General features: G+C 34.6%; 2 protein-coding genes and 1 pseudogene across 2 annotated transcripts; 2 read left to right on the plus strand and 1 right to left on the minus strand.

Moving 5' to 3' along the window:
• Nucleotides 1-1,774: 1,774 nt before the first annotated feature.
• Nucleotides 1,775-5,106, plus strand: LOC128285352 (uncharacterized; annotated as a pseudogene).
• Nucleotides 5,107-16,667: 11,561 nt separating this feature from the next.
• LOC108476960 (chlorophyll a-b binding protein 7, chloroplastic-like) lies at nt 16,668-19,546 on the plus strand. The gene is made up of 5 exons (XM_017779347.2): nt 16,668-17,278; nt 17,478-17,825; nt 18,166-18,389; nt 18,526-19,040; nt 19,292-19,546. Exons 2-5 carry the CDS (start codon nt 17,770-17,772, stop codon nt 19,307-19,309), a joined length of 813 nt encoding a protein of 270 aa, XP_017634836.1. The 5' UTR covers nt 16,668-17,278; nt 17,478-17,769; the 3' UTR covers nt 19,310-19,546.
• LOC108478534 (uncharacterized) lies at nt 19,292-21,543 on the minus strand. Its single transcript, XM_053022772.1, has one exon. The coding sequence runs from the start codon at nt 21,338-21,340 to the stop codon at nt 21,044-21,046; it is 297 nt and encodes a 98-aa protein (XP_052878732.1). The 5' UTR covers nt 21,341-21,543; the 3' UTR covers nt 19,292-21,043.
• Between the last annotated feature and the right edge of the window lie 913 nt (nt 21,544-22,456).

The following is a 22,456-nucleotide window of genomic DNA, read 5'->3' on the forward strand; positions in this document are numbered from 1 at the left end:
AGATGTTATTCAAAAGAGGTCGAATCAGTAAAGAAGAACAGTGACTTAAAACAGAAAGGAAAAGCACCGATGCATGTGACTAAAGATGCGTATGAAACTGTGCCTGAACAAGAAGCTAAAAAGCCTGTGGACGAGGAAGAAGCACATGAATTTTTAAAATTTATCAAGCACAGTGAGTACAACGTGGTAGAACAATTGAGTAAGCAGCCAGTGCGAATCTCGGTATTATCTTTGCTGTTGAATTCAGAACCACACTGGAATGCTCTGCTGAAAGTGTTAAATCAAGCTTATGTGGCAAACAATGTATCCGTTGAAAAACTGGATAGGTGGGTGAACAACTTGAATGCGGATAATTTCATTTCTTTTAATGATGATGAAATACCGCCCAATGGTAGAGGCTCAGTGAAAGCATTGCATATCACAACCCGTTGTAAGGGCTATATAATACCGAATGTGCTCATCGATAATGGATCGGCACTTAATGTCATGCCTTTAGCCACACTTTCCAGGATTCCGATGGATTTGTCCTATCTAAGGTCCTGCCATTCTACAGTAAGGGCATTCGATGGAACAAGATGAGAAGTTATGGGAAAAATTGAGATCCCTTTAGAAGTGGGTCCCTACATATACGATGTTGAGTTTCAAGTCATGGACATTACACCATCATATAATTGTCTCTTGGGAAGACCTTGGATTCATTCTGCTGGAGCGGTCCCATCATCCCTTCATCAAAAGGTGAAATTCATCATGAATGGCTGTTTGGTCACTGTCGAGGGAGAAGAAGACATTGTAGCATATATTTCTGCCAACGCACCATATATAGAAGTGAGTAAAGATGCTATGGAATGTTCCTTCTGATCTCTTGAATTTGTCAATGCCACATTTGTCGCTGAGGGAAACAGAATTCCCGAGCCAAAACGGTCGAGAAATACCAAGATGGGTGTCAAGTTGACTGTAGGAAAGGGAGCCCAAGCAAGGAAAGGTTTGGGAAGGTACCTGCAAGGAATAGTCAGGGCCCTAAAGCCAGTGCACCACAAGGCCCGATACGATTTAGGGTTCCAGCCGGACATGCTTCAAAGAAAAAAACAGTGGAAGAAGGATCAGGAGAGAAGGATTGCGAGAACTTTGGGCCGAGAAATAGAATGGGAGCCCATAACGAACCCTCCTTTGTCAAAAACATTTACATCTGCAGGAATGATATACCCCAGACAGGATAATATACAAAGCACGCTGTTATTAATTGAAAGGGTCTTGAAATGTCGATATAAATGTCATTGACAAAGAAGCTAATGCAAGTAAAGACGTCTCAAGGATACGCCTTGTCCCCGGGTTTCAAGTTGAACAATTGACCGCCGAGGATCTTTTGTAGTTTATAAGTCTTGAGTAATGCTCAAACGTTAACATTCTCGTTATGTCCTTAGATATAATAGAATTCTTTTGTAAGAGCTCAGATTCGCTCTTTATCATTCAAATGAATATCAATGAAGATGCATTTCGTCATAATCTTTCACATTATCACTAATTTCATAATCATTTTCTCATTTCATAGCCAATGCTTACATTTGCCTCATCCCATGCCATAACATTTCGTTTGTTGGTTTCAATACTTGGATGCCCTCTATAGTTCCTTTTCCACTCAACTTTCGGTGCTCGGATGTCAACAAAGATGAACAAACCCGTTACGAGTCCTGAAATCGATTTTGAGAAGGCTGTTTGTTTAGGAGAATTCGAAGCCGAAGAAAACGCTGAAGACTATGTCTCGTCTCCTGATTTACTAAGAATGGTGGAACAAGAGGATAAACAGATTTTGCCTCATCAAGAATCTGTTGAAACAATAAATCTGAGAACTGAAGAAATAAGGCAAGAAGTGAAGATTGGGACTTCTATTTCAAGGGGCACCAGGCATAATTTGATTGCTTTGCTCCGCGAATACAAAGATGTATTCGCATGGTCATATTAGGACATGCCAGGATTGGATGAAGATGTAGCGGTCCATAAGCTCCCATTAAAGCCAGAATGCAAGCTTATTCAACAAAAGCTAAGACGGATGAGGCCTGAGATGTTTTTGAAGATAAAAGAGGAAGTCAAGAAGCAATTTGATGCTGGCTTCCTACAAGCCTCCAAATATCCAGAATGGGTGGCTAACATAGTCCCGGTACCAAAGAAAGACGGCAAAGTACGAATGTGCGTGGATTATCGTGACCAGAATCGAGAAAGTCCTAAAGATAATTTTCCCTTACCACACATTGATACGTTGGTGGATAACACGGTAAAACATTCATTGTTTTCTTTCATGGATGGATTCTCGGGATACAATCAGATCAAAATGGCCCCGGAAGATATGGAGAAAACTACCTTCATAATGATGTGGGGAACATTCTGCTACAAGGTGATGCCTTTTGGGTTAAAGAATGCAGGGGCAACATATCAGAGGGCTATGGTGACGTTATTCCATGATATGATGCATAAAGAAATAGAGGTCTATGTCGACGATATGATTGCTAAATCCCGAGGGGAAGAAGAGTATGTAGTGAACCTAAAAAAGTTGTTTGATAGACTGAGAAAGTTTCAGCTAAAGCTCAATCCGGCCAAATGTACGTTTGGGGCTACCTCAGGAAAATTGCTTGGTTTCATTGTCAGCGAGAGAGGTATTGAAGTTGATCCAGATAAAATAAAAGCCATTCAAGAGTTACCACCTCCGCGCATGCAAAAAGAAGTCAGAGGATTTTTAGGGAGATTAAACTACATCGCCCGATTTATCGCTCAACTTACCGACCAATGCGACCCATTCTTTCGACTTCTTCGAAAACATAATCCCGGAGAATGGAACGAGAAGTGCCAAGTGGCTTTTAACAAGATAAAACAGTATTTGTCTAGTCCTCCAGTACTAGTACCGCCAACTCCGGGAAGACCATTAATTTTGTATTTGACAGTGTTCGAAAATTCAATGGGTTGCGTACTGGGGCAACATGACGAGTCAGGAAAGAAAGAAAAGGCTATCTACTACCTTAGTAAAAAGTTCACTGAATATGAGGCAAAGTATTCATCCATTGAAAAATATTGTTGCGCTCTGGTTTGGGTAGCTCGGAGACTCAGGCAATACATGTTGTATCATACGACATGGTTAATTTCAAAGCTAAATCCAATAAAGTACATGATGGAATCACCTGCACTCTCAGGAAGAATGGCACGATGGCAGATCTTACTATCAGAGTACGACATCGTCTATGTGAGTCAAAAGTCAATAAAAGGAAGCGCAATAGCTGACTTTTTGGTGACCCGAACAATGGATGAATATGAGCCATTGAGATTTGAATTCCCGGATGAAGATTTGATGTGCATTACAGAAAAAGAATGCGAGTCACCAAAAGATAAGTCATGGAAGATGAGCTTTGATGGTGCATCAAACGCATTAGGGCACGGGGTTGGAGCAGTATTAGTATCACCAAAAGGGAACCATTACCCACTCACTGCCAGGTTGAACTTCTTCTGTACTAATAACATAGCAGAATATGAAGCATGTATCATGGGACTTCGTGCAGCTATTGAACGAAACGTCAAAACTTTAGAGGTATACGGAGACTCAGCCTTGGTGATTTACCAAATCCGTGGAGATTGAGAAGTGAGAGACTCGAAACTGGTTAAATACAGTGACCTAGTGGTAGAATTGATTAAAGAATTCGAAGAAATAACTTTTAATTACTTCCCACGAGAAGAAAACCAGTTAGCTGATGCCCTGGCCACGTTGGCTTCAATGTTCAAAGCGAGCAGAGAAACTGAAATAATGCCTCTTCAAATGAGCATATATGAAGTCCCTGCCTATTGTTTCAGCATTGAAAAGGAGCCAGACGGACGGCCATGGTTCCATGATATCTTAGAATATATCAAGAATCAAAAGTATCCTGAACAAGCAAACGAGAACGACAAAAGAACAATCAGAAGAATGGCAGCGGGATTTGTTCTTGATGGGGACATCCTGTCCAAAAGAGGAAGGATCAGGTGCTCTTGAGATGCGTAGATGCTGTTGAGGCTAGAAAAATACTTGAAGACGTCCATGAGGGAATTTACGGGACACATGCCAATGGTTTCACTATGGCCAGGAAGATTATGAGACTCGGATATTACTGGCTAACAATGGAAAGGGACTGTATTAATTTCGCACGAAAATGCCACAAATGTCAAATTTATGGTGATAAAATTCATGTAGCCCCTTTGCCTCTTCACGTCATGACTTCTCCGTGGCCTTTTTCTATGTGGGGCATGGATGTTATATGGCCAATTTCCCCAAAAGCTTCTAATGGACACCGATTCATTTTTGTGGTTATTGATTACTTCACAAAATGGATAGAAGCTACATCATTTGCCAATGTGACGAAGACCGCAGTTTGCAGGTTTTTGAAAAAGAAAATTATTTGTCGATATGGTTTGCCTGAAAGAATCATCTCAGATAACGCCCTGAATTTGAATAACAAGATGATGAAAGAGGTGTGTGAGCAATTCCAAATAAAACATCATAACTCCTCACCCTCTCGCCCAAAGATGAACGGAGCTGTTGAAGCAGCCAATAAGAATATTAAAAAGATTATTAGGAAAATGACCGAGACATATAAAGACTGGCACGAGAAGCTACCATTTGCTTTGTATGCATATCGTACATCTGTGCGGACATCTACGGGAGCAACTCCTTTCTCTCTGGTCTATGGAATGGAAGCTGTGCTACCCATCGAAGTTGAGATCCCTTCTCTACGAGTCTTAATGGAATCAAAACTAGAAGAAACAGAATAGGTTCGAGCTCGATATGACCAGTTAAACCTTATTGAAGAAAAACGTCTGCAGGCAGTCTGCCATGGACAGATGTACCAGAAGAGAATGATCGCAGCTCATGACAAGAAGGTACGACCAAGAGAATTCTGCAAAGGAGAATTCGTGCTGAGGAAGATTCTCCCAATACAAAAAGATTTTCGAGGAAAATGGGCGCCAAATTGGGAAGGTCCATGCGTCGTAAAGAAGGCATTTTTGGGTGGAGCTTTGATCTTCACCGAGATGGATGGGAAAGAGTTACCGAGTCCAGTGAATTCAGATGCTGTAAAGAAATATTATGCTTGAAAAAGGAAACCAAGATGAAAACCCAAAAAGGGCATATAAAAAAAAAGAAAGAAAAAAGGGTGATCAAGGTGAAAACCCGAAAAGGGCGTCTTGATTAAACACAAAAGATTAGGATGAAAACCCGAAAGGGCATTCTAATGAAGCAAACCCGGGCTTAAAGAACAAGGTGTTTTGAACGGTGGGTCAAATAGTGAGACTATCGTATTTGAAGCATTTCTGAAAGCTCGAAATCTTTTACGCAAGAAGCCATGCTCGAAAAGATTCTTGATTGAGGAACGTGGAAGAGTTCATGCATTGAATATCTAGAGCATTTGTATTCGTTGAATGCAATCCCTTTTCTCTTTATGACACTCTTTTACTATCATTGGTTAACTTTCTTTGTTTGCTACATTTGAAATGAATAAATGTGAGGTATCCTTTTGTCCTTACCTGACCATTTTCACGCATCTCATTATGTGATTCATTTACATGATAAATAGTGAAATGACATACTCTAAACAAAAAAAATGTTAAGCATTACCCGGGTAAGAATTTGATAAGTACAAGAGCCTCAACGCAAGGACAAAGCTCAACCAAGGGCAAAAGAGTGATATTTGAGAAACATTGATTACTCGTGAAACTTGAGGACGGGTACAGGGCCTAAAGAGAAAGTCAGGAGCCGAAGTAATGAATACAGATCATCACGAAAATTTTGATGAAAAAGGGCATACGACAAACATGCCTAAGACACATAGCATAATCATGTAGGCATAAAATCATTTACGAAAAACATGTGCATATCATGATAACATCATGCATGACATATACAGGTACTCCAGTAGAGCAAGAAGATGTGATGATAGCTGAAAAGACACATGAGTTCCACCAGATGACATGTTCTGGTATTCTGATGTTTTATTTCAAAATTCAATTCATATTGCGAGAGGTGAGTTGAGCCTCGGGACACGCTGAGGTATTGTCAATTTTCTGTATGTTCAACTCATATTGCGAGAGGTGAGTTGAGCCTCAAGACGCGCTGAGGTATTTTTTAAAAAAATCTAACTCATATTGCGAGAGGTGAGTTGAGCCTCAAGACACGCTAAGGTAATTTCAATTTCTGTTGACAAAAAAATCAACTCGTATTGCAAGAGACGAGTTGAGCCTTAGGTCACACGCCGAAGTATTTTCAATTTCCGTTTTTCAATTTCTGCCTTTCAAAAAAATCAATTCATATTGCGAGAGGTGAGTGGAGCCTCAGGACATGCTGAGGTAATTTCAATTTCTGTTGTCAAAAAAAAAAATCAACTCATATTGCGAGAAATGAGTTGAGCCTCAAGACATGCTGAGGTATTTTCAATTTTTGTCTTTCAAAAAAATCAACTCATATTGCGATAGGTGAGTTGAGCCTCGGGACACGCTGAGGTAATTTCAATTTCTGTTTTCAAAATTCAACTCATATTGCGAGAAATGAGTTGAGCCTCAAGACACGTTGAGGTATTTTCAATTTCTATTTTCAAAAAAAAAAATCAACTTATATTGCGAGAGGTGAGTTGAGCCTCGGTTCACATGCTGAGGTATTTTCAATTTCTGTCTTTCAAAAAAAAAATCAACTCATATTGCGAGAGGTGAGTTGAGCTTCAGATCACACACTGTGGTATTTTTTTCAATTTATATTGCGAAAGGTGAGTTGAGCTTTTTAATTTCTGCGAGAGGTGAGTTGAGCCTCGAGTCACATGTCGAGGTATTTTCAAAATCTGCTTTTCAAGATAAGTTTCAAAAATCAACTCATATTGCGAAAGGATCACATGCCGAGTAGAGAATAAAAATTGAAGCTGATTGAAGACGTCAGATTCTGTCTCCTTAAAGTTGCAGTAGAGTTGATCGAGGGCATCAGATCTTGCCTTTCTGAAGTCGCAGAAGAAAAGACCACAAACCTTATCTCACTGAAGCGATAGAAGAGAATATTAAAGTTGTAGATCTCACCTTTCTGAATTTACAGTGAAGTAGATCGAAGCCATAAATTTCATATCCTTGAAGTTACATTGGAATAGATTGAAGCTACAAGGCGTATATCATAAGATGCAGTGGAGTGAACCAAAGCTACAAGATGCGGTGGACTGAAAAGGGACTAACTAAACAAGAAGAGTTCTAAAGCAAGTCAAGACCTAGCAAGACCGGCAAATTTGGTCTTCCTTGAAAGTTTTGCTCTATTCTGTTGCACGACAATGAGCAAAGAGGGCAATGTAGAAGCCCAAATTGCCCGGCCCGATTTCATCAAAACCCAACCAAACCTCTAAACCCACTAAAACCCTTAACCCATGACCCATTTACATCTACCCAAACCCATTACAAAACCCCAAATATTAAACCCAATTCAAAAGCCCATTAAGCCCCTAAAAAACCTAACCAAAAAAAAAAAAGAAAAAAAAGAAAACCTAACCCAAAAAAAAAAAAACTAAGAAACCCTAGCCACCTAGTCACTTTCCCACTTGCCCCATTTTTCCTCCCATTTTGATATCCATTGTCTACCACCACCACCTACAAAATAGAAAAAGAAATAATAGAAAATCATGTAAAAGATGGCTATAAAAGCCATTCAAAATCATGTAAAAAGGGGGTTTACAAAGATTGAAAAGGAGACAAATACAAAAATCCTTCAAATTTTGAACACAAAAGAAACATCAATAAAAATGTTGCATATTTTTCTTTTTCCTCTTCTTTCGAATCTTTTTCTTTCTTTTTGTGTTGTTTTTTTCTTTCTTTATATATACATATATTGTTAAAAAAATTTATTTTTTCCTACCATCACTGGCGGTGGTTGCCACAACGACGGAGGCGTGACGATCGGCCGGTGATCGGCCCCCCTTGGCCGGATTTCCTTTTCCCCCCTCCCTTCTCTCTTCTTTCTCCCTTCCTTTTTTTTCTTTCTCTCTTCAAAATGATTTTTTTCTTTTTTTGTCAAAACATTGGCCTTAAATTATGTAGCGCTTTGCGATTTAGTCCCTCTTGCTATGTTATGTTTTGAGGGAAGGAATATTTTCTGTTTTGGCCCCCCACTGTTTCCACGCGTGTTCAATATAGTCCTTTCCTTTTATTTTTATTTCAATTTTGCCCCAAATATTTTGTTTTTAGTTCAATTTAATCATTTTTTAGCTATTTTACTATTTAAATTAATTATTTTAGTATTATTATTATATTTTATTTACTTATGTAGTGTGTTAATAATTTTATCATTTCTAATACGTATATATATATATTATATGTATTTTATATATATTATGTATATATTTTTTAATGCAATTAGTTATATATTTCTTATACTATTCCATGTATGTATTTTATATCATCTTATGTATATATTCTTAAATATTATTATATATAAATATATATATATATATATTTTAAAATACCATATTGTGTATATATTATTATTACTAATTATTTCTATTGCTAGTATTATTATAATTATTATTACATTAGTGTATATTTTATGTACATATATATATATATATATATATTTGTACATATCATTATTTTATATTATTGTTGTAAATTTTTTATGTATATATTTTTATGTACATTTCCTAATATTTTCTTTTATTGTAGATATTATTATTATTATTACATACTTTTATTATATGCACATATATATATATATGTATTTTATGTACATATTATTATTCTATATTATTATTACCAAATATATCATTTTTCCTATTTTATTATTAGTACATGATTTGTTTTTATTTTCTTTTTTTTTGTAAATATCATTGTTATTGTTATTCTAATATTCTAGTATTTCATGTTAATATTTTTCATTAATGATATCATTTTTACGTCGTTTATCTATTTTTAATTTCTCACTTTAGGAATATTTTTCTCATGTTTTAATTAATTTCAATAAATAAGGCAATGTTTTGCATTTTGGAACATTGAAGAATTGTGCCCTAACTTACGGGTTTCGGTTCTCGTTGGTTTTAAATAGCTAAATATCCTTTTGAGTTTTGAAATACACGGATTTCAATTTAAATTAAAAGACGACCTTGTGCTCGAGAATTCATGGTATTGTGTCCTAACTTACGGGATGTGATACTCCGACATCTCGAGATAAGGAAATCTTTAAACAAATCGATTTAAGCTAATTCAAGAATTTTAAAATCAGTATTAATAGAAAAGATCGTATTTCAAGTCCCTTCCCGATTTTTTAATTTTCGACATTAAGACAATAACTAATCAATTCGGTACCAATTTTTTGGGCGTGTCGAGGGTGCTAATCCTTCCTCGCACGTAACCGACTCCCGAACTCATTCTCTCAAGTTTCGTAGACCAAAGGCCCTGTTTTAGTAAACTAAAATTGATTTATTAAAACAAAGGTGATCCAATCACACCTGATAAAAGATTGGTGGCGACTCCCGTTTTAATTTTCACTTTCAAACAAAGTCGATCCCCGTTTTCAAAAGAATGGTTTCGACAATTTTTTTTGGCCTTTCAATTTTATAAAAAAAAAATTCATTTTAGCTTTCCGTTTAAGTTTTCATCTCTTTTAATTATTGAATTTGTATTTTTGTCAAATCACCCCTAAATAGAAAGAAAAAATTAATGTTTGTTAACTTTATTGATGTTGCATACATGTTAATTGCCATGTGGATGAGTAAATGTCAACATTTAATTGAATTTTAAAATTTAAAAGATATAAAAAATTTTAAAATAATTTTAATGATTTTAATTTTTAAAATGTTTTTTGAAGTTTTAAAATTTAAAAATTAATTAAATGCAAGTGTGTCATCCACATGTATGCCATATCAAGAAAATTAAAAAAATATATATTAACTTTGATAAAAAGAAAACAAATTTAAAAGCTAAAAAAAAGAAAAAATTAAATGAAATGTTAAATAATTTTTTATAAAGTTAGGGGTCAAACAAATCATTAAGCGTAATAATTATGATGTTGAAGTGAATATACATATTAAATGAAAGGATTATGGTGAAGAAAAAAAGAAAAAAGAAAAACCGAATATATGTACAGTACATGGAAATAACAGGAAGGAAATCTAAACATTGCATCAATATCTTGAGAAAATTAGTAAAAAGAGGTAACTTGATCCTAGCTAAAATAAGGTAGCTAATTAAAGTTAGAGAGGATAAGGATAAGATAATAAAATATGAGTATGATTGAATGATAGGAAGGTATAATGTATAAAACTTGACAAAATTGGCAAACCCCAGTTGGGTCTTAATATCCATTATTTGTTGGCTTTTTAAGTTTTTAATAAAACAAAGCAGTTGCCTGCTTAACCCACAAGTAAAAGCTTTGGATACATGTAAATTCCATTTTTCTTTGCTAACGTTGTCGAGTTTCAGCGGTAATCATTTCTAAATTGATGCAAGTAACATTACTTTTATCTCACTAATTCTTTTCAGTTTTAAAAATAGGATAAACATGTATATATGATTATTTATTAATTTAATTGAATGCAATATTAGTAGTCAACATAATTTTTTTTTCTATCTAGATTTGAAATATACGTAATTATCATACTAAATCTCAAATAATTCCTACACAATTTATTTTGTCAATCAACTCATGTTCCTAAATATTGCAATATAGTTACACTAGAATAGTGTAAATCTTATATGTATAAGTTTAATCTTTAATTTTTAAGGTCCAAATTTATTTTGGTATAATGCCTTTGTAGTTTTTTTTTTTTGTTAATTTGATCATTTTTTAGTTAAATGTGACTTTCAACTTTTTAGAAACAGTCACATTAGGTATTCAATCTTTCAAAAAGAAGGGTTTTTTTTAATGGAACCATACAGGGGAAAAATAACAAACTCTCGTTAGATGGTGAAGAACAAACTCTATCAATACAATAAAGGCTTTACCTCAGCATTAATAGAGCATTATGACACATTGACAATTGGCTTTGCCACAACTTAAGACAACATATCTGGAGTGATTGCAAGCTCTTAATACAATATGAAAATCAACCTTGGATGGTCCAAAGTAGTGAGCAAAAATCAACAAAAAAATCGAGTATTCACCAAACTAGAGAGGACGACAACAAAATCATCCCTAAAATCACTAGTAAAATTAAGGCTACATGCATAAGTAAGAAAAAAAATGCTACAAAAGCAAACAAAAACTTCTAAAACTGAAAACTTATTAAACAATGAAAAAAACAAACAAAAAAACATATAAACCTCAAGACAACATGGGTCCAAATCGACTTATGAAATCATTTATTATTTTGAAATACTCTCAAAATAGAAACATATTAAGAACCTGAAGAAGAGCCATCCACTTTCCAAGAAAAATTACTGATGGCCGGTGGAGTTTTAGCAAACGATAGGCATCATCATCTGTCCATCACAACTTGTGAAGACAACAAAGTACCTACAAAATAAATCTGCAAACTGAAAAGAGAGAAAACATGTGGAGTGAATGAGAAGAAGAAAGAAATAAAGGGTTGGTTGAGGAAGAAAAAAGCAGGCGATAGCTAGCCGGGTTGGCACCACCGCTGGGCAAAACTAAGGATAAGAAGCAAACGACTTGGAGAAAAAAAATAGAAAAGTATCTTTCAAAAAGATTTGAATTATTTTTTTATTGAAAATACTGACTAAAACGTTATATTTTTAAACATGGTAGCTCGCATGGCATACCACATGTATCTCATGCTATTTTTCTGAACTTTTATATATTTTTTAATTTTTTAATTTTAAATTAATTGTTGATATGTCATATAAAACAAACAGTGTCATGTCAACATGAATTACACGTAGACTATCATACAGTTGCTATGCCAACATCGCTTTAAAAATAATAATGTTTTAGTCAAAATTTTTATTTAAAAAATTAACTCTTTTAAAAGATTAATCATTAAATTTATCTAAAAAATTAAATTAACAAAATATAAATATTAATGTCTAAAATTGACATTATGCCTTTTATTTTGTTGTTATCACATATGATTCTATCTTAATATAGTCATTCAAGTTTATTACGCAATAAAATTTTCTACTTTCACTTAATTGTAATTATATCGCATAGGTTACATCATTGATTGTCTATGGTGATATATTTAAGTTGGATTTCTATAACAATTATCAACTAATTTTAAGTTGAATGTTAGAGAAATTTGAGGGTGATGTATAAAAGTTAGGGTTGAAATATGGTTAGTAGGCGACCGCGATGCCCACCACAACGTGCAGTTAGGGGAGGTTGCATGTTGTTGTCTAAGTGTGGCAAAAGATCCCATGGTGGTTCTTGCAAACACTCATCAAGCTGCATAATTGGTCACTAATGGCTTTCGATTGAAAATAATATTAATCATTTCTACGTCTTTTTCTGTAAAAATGGTCTGCTACTGCTAGCTAGCATGTGAAAATATGAATGCTACAAAACACAGGCTGATGAAGAAACATTATCATTTTTGGGGCCAAGGTATCCGACACAACAATAATCCCACTTTCTCGAGAGTTTGGCAAAGTCCATTCTAACAATCAAATGTGCTATTATGTACTATCTTTTAACAATATCTCTTGTTTCTTTCTCCCACACTTCTCAATGATGCTTAAGGATGTAAGGATTGAGACCAAATATTGTGCCATCAGTAATTTATGGATAATAATGATTCAAAATTTTTTTTTTATAAAAAAAAGTCATAATTAATGTATATTCTTGTAGTTTTTAATAATCAAATTGAATATCACAACTTATCTGAATTAAAAAAAATTAACTAAATATAATTAAATAATATAAATTCAAACTAAAATAAAATTGAAACGAAATCCAAATTGAATATTAGAGTTTATAATTAGTAGTAGTAATAGACAGCACATGGCCGCCTAAAAAGAAGGGCATGAAAGCCGTGTTCCCTTAGTGAAGGGATTTCCTGTTCCAATCAAACATGCTTTGATATTGTTGGTAGACCTCAAACAATTACTAATTACATTTTGGAGTTATTTGAATGCTGAATAATCACGTTTGCTTCCTTAAAAAGAGCTATAACACATTCACATACTCTTGGGGTCAGCCATCCCCATGTGAATAAAAGGAACCCCCCTAACTGTTCGTCATGCAGATGGGAAAAGTGTGGCCACTTAGATGCTGGTAAGTCTACCAAACTTCTAATTCCTGGTCGGTTAACCTTGTGGGGTTGCAGATTGTCGATGATTATGTTGATTACATATAGATTTCGACATCATTTCATTATTTCAAGTCATTGTAGATATTGAAATTTAAATTTTAAATTGAATAGATATTTTTTAAAGATGATTATCTAAATTAATTTGGATTCACCAATGAATTATAATGTGACCTGAAATTTGGAATTTGGTGACCCTTAAAGTTGAGATGGTATAAAATTGATGGGATTTGTACTTTTGGGAGATTGCACAAGATTTTCAAAGAGATTTTCCAGGGAAGAAAAAGGAATAGTGTTTTAGGGGGTATAGAAGGCAACAAGCAAGTTGATTGATGGAGACACATAGAATATGTGGCTGTGGGCCTTAACTTTATCTATATTTCAAACTACACCAATTGGGGGGTTATGATTTTGCCCAAAGACGTGCAGATAAGATCCAATCTGTGCCTTACTGGCATGCTGATTTTTATTTTTTTTTAACTTTCTTTTCTTACCAAACAATTAAGGATCATTACATCTTTTTCTTTACCATAGAAATAGGTGATATGGATAATAATGAAACGTAAAGGATTTAGCTAACCAGATTTTTGGTTGTCAACTGGGTTGATTTTTCGTTTTTGATCAATGGTTGAGGGTAATTTTAAATGGAGATTGTGAGGCCTGAAAAAAGGCTGAAAAGTAAGTCCATTGACTGAGAAAAGCAAGGCGGCCTACCTAGCCCAACTGCACTCTAGCTTGTGCTTTAAGGATTAGAGTATGGACTGTTTGGGTTCTAAAAGTTGGGTCACAACCTATTATATAGAGATCATAAGCAGGACAGGTTACTTTTAAAACCAAACCCTATCAATACATGGATTCTGACAGCATTTTGTCATTTAAATAATAATAACAAAAAAAAAGGACACAAATGAAGAGTGTACATGCCCTTTGTTTGACTTGCTTCATATTACCGTTCATATCGATCTAGAAGGTAGAGTTTGATTAATTGAATTTCAATTAAATAAAACTAAACACTTGTAAAGTTCTCCATTCAAAGATTTAAACAATTGTAAAGTTTTCTGACATCCCACCTTGGTTTAAGGAAAAGCCGCTGTCATAACCATTTTTTTTGAAAAAAATGGGAATCGACTTGGATTTTGAAAATGAAAACAAAAAAAAAAACTGGAGTTGCCACCAATCCTTTTTTGATGAGGTGTGATCGGATCACCCTTGATTAATCATTTTAATAAAATTTAAGATTTACTAAAACGATAATTTTTTTTGGTCTACGAAAATCAGAAAATGAGTTCGGGAGTCGGTTACGCACGAGGAAGGGTTAGCACCCTCGATACGCCCAAAATTGGTACCTAGTTGATTAATTAGTGTCTCAATGTCGAAAATTTGAAAACTTAAAATACTTTGAAATACGATCCCTCTCTTTGTAAAAAGGTTAAAGATCTTCCCGTCTCGCAATAATGAAATACCATGTCCAGTAAGTTAGGACACGATATCTCGAACTTTGAGACTGAGCTTGCCTTTTATTAATGTATTTTAACCTTTTTTTAAAAATGTTCGGTTAGTTAGTGTGAACGAGGGAAATCGAAACCCAGTAAGTTAGGCACGCTTTCTCAAATTCTCAAACACCGAATATCGCTTTTATTTTAAAACAAATTCTTATTTCGAGATGACTAAGTATGATACCCAATAAGTTAGGGCACAACACTTCGCACCTTCGCGAATAAGTATTTTTAAGACTCAGATATGATTCAAAAGAATATCCCGTTATGTAGGTTAAATGAGAAAAATCGAAACCCAAAGAGTTAGGGTACGATTGTCTCGGATTACCAAATACGGAATATTTACTTTTGTGAAAGAATTACTATCGGGTTGGATAAAACCTAAATTCGTAATGAAACGAAATAATAAAGAATGCATAACAAATAAAGATTGACAACCATAACAGGATAAACATAAACACAAATAGGAATGATAACGATAAAACGAAGATAAAATAAATCGTCAAATGAATAATAAGAAAGAGAAATAATAAACAAGCTAAATGTTTGAAATTATTTTAAGAAAAACTATAAATAAAATAGATGATGAAATAATAATAATGAGAGTAAATGATAAATAAATAAAATAAATGTGCTAAAATACATATATATTAAATTAGTTAATGTAAAAATAATAACATATAATAAATAAAAGGAAATATAATAATAATAATAATAATAATAATAATAATAATAATAATAATAATAATAATAATAATAGTAATAATAATAAAAGGTATCGTAATATAATAATAATAATAATGATAGTAGTGATATTAATAATAATAATGGAAAATACTAGTACCTTAATAATAACATATGTTGATAACAATAATAATATATAAAGAATAGGAAATAATAATGCGGTAAAAAGGAATAATATGCTAACAAAATAATAGTAGTAGTAATGATAATTAATGGTAATAAAAAATAATAATAATAATAATGTAAATAAATACAATATATATATATATATATATATATATATATATAACGTAACAAAATCAATATAAGATTAGTTAGTTTAATAATATGATGATAGCAATAGTAGTACGATGAAAATAATATTATTGGTCAAATCATAAAATTAACAAATTAAATAAGATTGACTAGAAGATGAAATAACATGGAATGTATATGATGAAAATAGGTAAGTATCATGGAAAAAAAAATGAATGGAGCAACAATATAGATGAAATGTATACATGAAAAATAGTAAGTAAATAAACAATATAGATGTACGTGATGATGATGGTACAACAAGAAAAAAATAAATAAAAAATAAACAAATTTTAAAGCAAAAATACGGGATAATAATAAATAAATGAATAAATAAACTGAAATTAAAATGAAATTTAAAATCTTATATAATAGTAAAATGAGTGATTGGTCAATATATAAATAGGAAAATGAATGAAATAATAAAATAAAAAAGAATAAAATATGTAAATAGACAAACTGATGAATAAATGTATATATAAAAAAATAAGAGGGCTCAATTATAACTTAAATAAAATTAAGAAAGTAAATTGAAATAAATAAATAATAAAAGGGTTAAAGTGTAAGTAATAAAATAGTTGAAATAGGCTCAAGGACTAAAATGGAGTGCGCAGAATGCACAAGGGCTGAAAGTGCCAATGTTCCCAACCCCAAAAAAGGCACTCAAGTGGGGACTAAATTGGAGTGGCACGCAAAGTTTAGGGCAAAAATTAAAGAAATGGAATAGTATTAAATTAGAGGTGGTACAAATGGGAGGGACTGTCTGCGCAAATTCCCCTTTTAGGTGGAAATGTGCAATTCCAGCCTGTTGAGCAGGTCAACACGCGGGCTCCCACTTCCTTAATTGCATCACTTTAAATTTAATATAGCTTTTATTATACATTCATATTTTTTAAAGCTTTCAAAACCACTTTTCTAAGAAAAAACCCCGAAATTCCTTTCTTTTACTCCCCAAAATTCCCCCTTTTCAGCTAGGATTTCACAAACCCATCATCGCTGCTGCTCACCATGCCGAACGGAGAGGAGGACTCACGACGAGCCACAAGGTGGATCCGGTAAGACTCTCTTCTCCTCTCTTTTTTTTTTATTTTTATTTTTGCCTACTTTCGTTTAATAGATTTGTAAACAAAAATAAAAAGAAATAAAAAAGAAACTAAAGAACAAAATGAAAACCAAGAGAATACGATCGAAAATCAACCTTTTTTTTTTTTTTTTATTTCAAAAATCCTCGGTACAAGAATGGGGATCCTTCCTTTTACAATTTCTTTCGACCTCTATTTTTAGCCAAAAAAATCAGATAGAATCCAAAAAAATCCCCCTCCCCCGTTTTAATGAACATAAGGCTTTTATATAGCCCAAAATCCAAAGAAAAAAAATACAAATAATTTCATTTTTTGGTGTTTTTCTTTGCTGTCCTTTTTTGTCTTCTTTTGCAGGCATAGAGTGGTGGAGGCAAGTGGGTGTGCTGGTGGCAGACAACTGGTAGTGGCGGGCCAAGGTGGGGCGGCGGCTAAGGTTCTTCTCCTCCCTTTTTTGCTAAAAATTGTTTAGGTTTGGGCTGGGCTTAAGATTTTAGTCTGTTGGGCTAAATTGGGTTTGGTTAGGGTTGGTTTAAGTTGGGCCAAAATTGGGCCTCAACAGCCATTGCCCTGGATGACAAATTACTAGTACCCAACGATTCTAATATCAAACATGGGGGTTTGTTATTGTTTAGGACAATGAAACCAGCCTAAGGTACATTGGCATGGATTTTTGTTAGATGTAAGAGCCACACAAACATGCAATGTGAACCACCAAGTTTGAGATTTTTGCTCCCAATAAGCACAACAAGTGGAGGCAAAGGGGCTTTGATATCAGATTCTGGTTGCCACATGGCAAAGCACTAGCCAATTGGGCATCCACTCTCCTATCCATTATGATAAACCCCCCGGGATACATTTAACAGATTTCAATATCCTTGTCTGCCACAAAAACCCCCTCAATTCCCCCACCTCATTGTAGGCAAAATGGCCACTGTTTGTGCTTCTTCTGCCGTTACAGCCGTTGCCATCTCATCCCCCAGGCAAGCTCTCTTTCCCTTATTATTATCAACCTATTTTCGAACAATATAAACCTATGTTATTCAGAATTAAAGTGAGTGTGGGGATATCTAAATATTTGCCGACATGAATGTCAGAAGAAAAATAGTAACATAGTTAACCATGCTAAATGTCTGCACATGTAAGTGTATTAGAAATGATGAACTGGTAGTTAACCATCTATAAGTGATCATGCTACACTGATCGGGTAGGAATTTTCCAGCTATTTACATGTGATAGAATTCTTTGGTTAAAATGGTGTAAACAAAAACTAGAAATAATAGTTGAGGCGATCAGGTTATGATGTGTAAGAAATGTTTACAGTTCCCAGAGGAGTGGATCAGTAGTGAGGACAACAAAGGCTTCTTTCCTTACAGGGAAGAAACTTCGATCAGTCAAAAAGTACACAAAACCAGCAGCAGTCCGAACCGTTCCGGTGTGTGCAGTGGCTGACCCCGACCGACCTCTTTGGTTCCCAGGCAGTACTCCTCCTCCATGGCTCGATGGCAGCCTCCCTGGAGACTTCGGTTTTGATCCTCTAGGCCTTGGTATAATCATGTTTCATCCATTGAATTGAATCAAGTACCTCACAAAGTTAAATCTTCTTTTTTTTTTTTTTTTTTTCTGTATGTGTGTGTGTGTGTATGTGTAATATAGGGTTGAATTTTTTTTTTTTTTTAACAGGATCAGACCCTGAGACCTTGAGATGGAACGTACAGGCAGAGCTCGTCCATTGCAGATGGGCAATGTTAGGAGCCGCTGGGATTTTCATCCCAGAGTTCCTAACCAAAATTGGCATTTTAAACACTCCATCATGGTACTCTGCTGGAACCGAGGAATACTTCACTGACACCACCACCCTCTTCATCGTTGAGCTTATTTTCATCGGGTGGGCAGAAGGGAGAAGATGGGCTGACATTCTCAAGCCTGGGTGCGTAAACACTGACCCCATCTTCCCTAACAACAAGCTCACGGGCACCGATGTTGGGTACCCTGGTGGGCTGTGGTTCGACCCTCTAGGTTGGGGAACTGGTTCCCCTGAGAAGATCAAGGAGTTGAGGACTAAAGAGATCAAGAATGGTCGATTGGCTATGTTGGCGGTAATGGGTGCTTGGTTCCAACACATCTATACTGGCACTGGACCCATTGACAACCTTTTCGACCACCTCGCCGATCCTGGTCACGCCACCATTTTTGCTGTAAGTTCATCCCCTCAAAAACCAATTCCATTTGTAGTGTTTAGTTTCAGTTTGGATAGATTATTCAATTTGAATCGGTTTTGGTTGAATTATTATTCAAATATGTTCTATTTGGTTATGTTTTTTATTCAGAGGTTAAAGCTTTAGGAGTTAATGCCATATATAGATGCTGTCAATAAACACCTTTACTTTGAATCAAATTTGTTGTCTTCCTAAGCGTTGGACTAACTGGTGTTGGTTGTCCATGTCAGGCTTTCACTCCCAAGTGAGACACAATTAAGAGACAACCTTTAAGAGCGATTAAAATGTTGGGATGACAACGATGATCATACCATTCCTTACGTCGGAAGAAGAGCGGAAGACTTGTAATGTTGTGGGGGAATGTTTGTATTAGTAGAAACTGTAATGCCTCTTTTTGTATTGTAGATGTTATAGTGATGAACAAATATTTGTGTGGAATTAGATGCAATGAATTTTATTTATTCAGGTTTATAAACATTTATGAACTCCAAAGCCCAACAAATGCTGGTAAATAAATCAGCTTTTCTTTCCTTCATTCATACCTACGTACATACATGCATACAGGGACGTGGCGTAGATGTATAAAAAGGTGGTGTTTTTTTTATACAATGTGTAGAACTAGATTCTTTTCTCACTTTTAAATAAAAGGTTAGATTAGATGTATTTCAATCCACGTCCTCTGATGTCGACTAAACTAAAACTCAATTGATAAAAAAAAAAACCTTAAAATTCTTTTATATTATAATTTATTTATTTATTAAAAAAATAACATTTTAATTATTCGACAACTAAATTTGACTCAATTCATAATATATTAGAAGAACCGTAGCCATTACTAAGAGTAGATTAGGGATGCAAAGAAAAAGGAGATAGGGGGCTTAAGGTGACTGAGAATATTGAGAAATTAGGATGCATGTATTATAGTAGCAATCTGACTTAGTCGCAAAAACCTAGTCCACTATGAAGCTTCCATTATTAAATAAGGTCGGTCATATTATATGCACTTGGACTCTGCCTTGACTTGGTCTCCTCTCTTTCTTTGCTTAAAATTAATAATAATAATAAACAACTGTTATTTCTTTAACAACTTATATCTTAACTGCTAATGTTTTTATAACTCAATCAGATGAAATGGAGTGAATGAGCATCCCTCCCTAATATTTGAGACCACTCAGCTAGTCTGCATTATGTGGATACTTGGTCAACAAAAGCATCAGCTTTTCAGCATTAAGATTTAAGCCTATTAGGCCATTTCAATGTCTGCGCCATCATGCATGCCCTGATAAGTTGCCATGCAACAAATCTTATATTAAGCTCTTCTTCCATTAAAAAAAAAAAAAACAAATAGTTTAAATAGTAAATATCTATAAATCTTGATTACTAGAGCAACAAGTTTGGCATCCTTGTGCATTATTATATTCCCCACCAAATGAATTTTAGAAACAACTACCAATATCCAAACATCCCACAATGTGGTGCATTATTTTTGCTTCTTAATCTTTCATTCTTCACTTGAATTCGTCAACTTCACTTCACAATATATAAAGAAGAAAAGAAAAAGAACTTTTCAACTATAATTTTTTAATAATTCAAATGCTGATAGGAAGACCCATTTTATATAACTCATGGAATTCGAATTCTTGCCAAGGATGAATTTCTTTACAAATAATTCTCTAATTTCCGAAAAAAAAAGCACTATAATTTTGCATTAAAAAACTAGTTAGCTTAAGCGTAGTTAAAATCATCAAGAAATACCATACAGGTAAGCAAGCTATAAATTCAGTTTGAACTTTGATAAGAATCTGAATAGAGTGAATGCAATACAAGATTTTAAGATGCTAACCTCCCCTATCTCTCTCTTCCACTCTCATATATATATTACACAATAAAATTCCTAAAAATATATATATATATAGATCAATTTATAGTAAGCTAAGTGTTCTTACGACTGTCGTGATTCAAGGACAGCAAAATCTCGATAATTAGAAGCTTCGATTGGTTGGTTGACGCACAATGAGTTGGACCGGAATGGGGCGGCCCGTACCTGATCCGCCGCAACTGCTACAAGCCCTGCGACCCGACCCCGAGCAAGTCCGACAACCGACATCGCCATCCGACCAGCGGGAACAAATACACGAGACACGCCCTGTGCCGTTGCAAGTGGGGCATCTCTGGAACGGTCCGGCCATGGGTTTCTGGTCCATGACCGATTTGACAAAAACGGCCCCGGCCAATACACCCAAACCGGTAGCCATCTGGGTCAACACGATGGGAACCATAACGTCTAAAGATGGATAGTAGGGGAGGGAAGGAAGAGATAAAAGGAAAGAGGAAATTGTGAGATCTTTTTCTTGGTGGGAAGAGTATAAAGGAAAGAAGTGGTGTGGAAATTATACACGTATTCGATGCTTTGAGGGTTTGAGTTTTTGACGTTAGTGCTTAGCCGAAATTGATTTTTATTTTGACCGGGTAGCCTAGAGCTTGGGCTTGCGGATTGCCTGACGTTGCTTATTTCCCTTCGCTTCTTTGGAGATGATGGACCGCCACTAGCAATTAAGGACGTCCCCAAATTTTCTTTTTGAAAAGTTTTTTTTTAAAATATCCAAAAGTTTTTTTATAAAAAAAAATGAATTTAAGTAGATTTTTTAAAAAATTACAGGATTAGACCGAAATTTTTTCATAACCAACGACTCCCCACCCCAGCGGCTATTTCAATAGCCGTTTAACCCCCATCCAACTATTATTCTTTATTTTCTATTTAAACCTTTAATTCCATTCATTTTTTAAATCAATCTCAATTAATCTTTCTCTCACATTCTTAAATCTCTCTCAAATTTGTTTGGATGGCGAGCACATTTCGGTCGATCAATTGCAAATGGTAAGAATTTTTTTTATATTTAATCTAATTTAATTTAAATATTTTGTTGTTATATTGAAATTTGATATTTTGTATTTTTATATATATAATCGGAAGATCAGATTTTGGAAACATATATTTGTAATTGACTTGCTCCTCCAATGTCTTTAATTGAACCACATTGGAGAGATGCATGATTTTTACATGTGGCACGTACGAGTAGGAGTGTAAATTGGATGCCACACTTGTAAGCGTGTTGGTGGAAAGGTGGAGACTCAAGATGCAAACATTTCATCTTCCATGCGGCGAGTGTACTATCACACTCGAGTACATGTAGTTACAACTCAGGTTAATGGTGGATTGGCCGATAGTGACTGGGTTAGATGTCGTAGCCGATTAAAAAGATATATGCAAAAATCTTTTAGGGAAAGTTCCAGACACGATTTATGGAGCTCAGATAGATATGAACTGGTTGAAAAGAAATTTTAGTGGGCTCAATGCGGAATTGAATAAAGTTGAAAGAGAACAAAACTCTTAG

The sequence above is a fragment of the Gossypium arboreum genome, chromosome 12, assembly GCF_025698485.1.
Source record: "Gossypium arboreum isolate Shixiya-1 chromosome 12, ASM2569848v2, whole genome shotgun sequence".
NCBI classification, from domain to species: Eukaryota; Viridiplantae; Streptophyta; class Magnoliopsida; order Malvales; family Malvaceae; genus Gossypium; species Gossypium arboreum.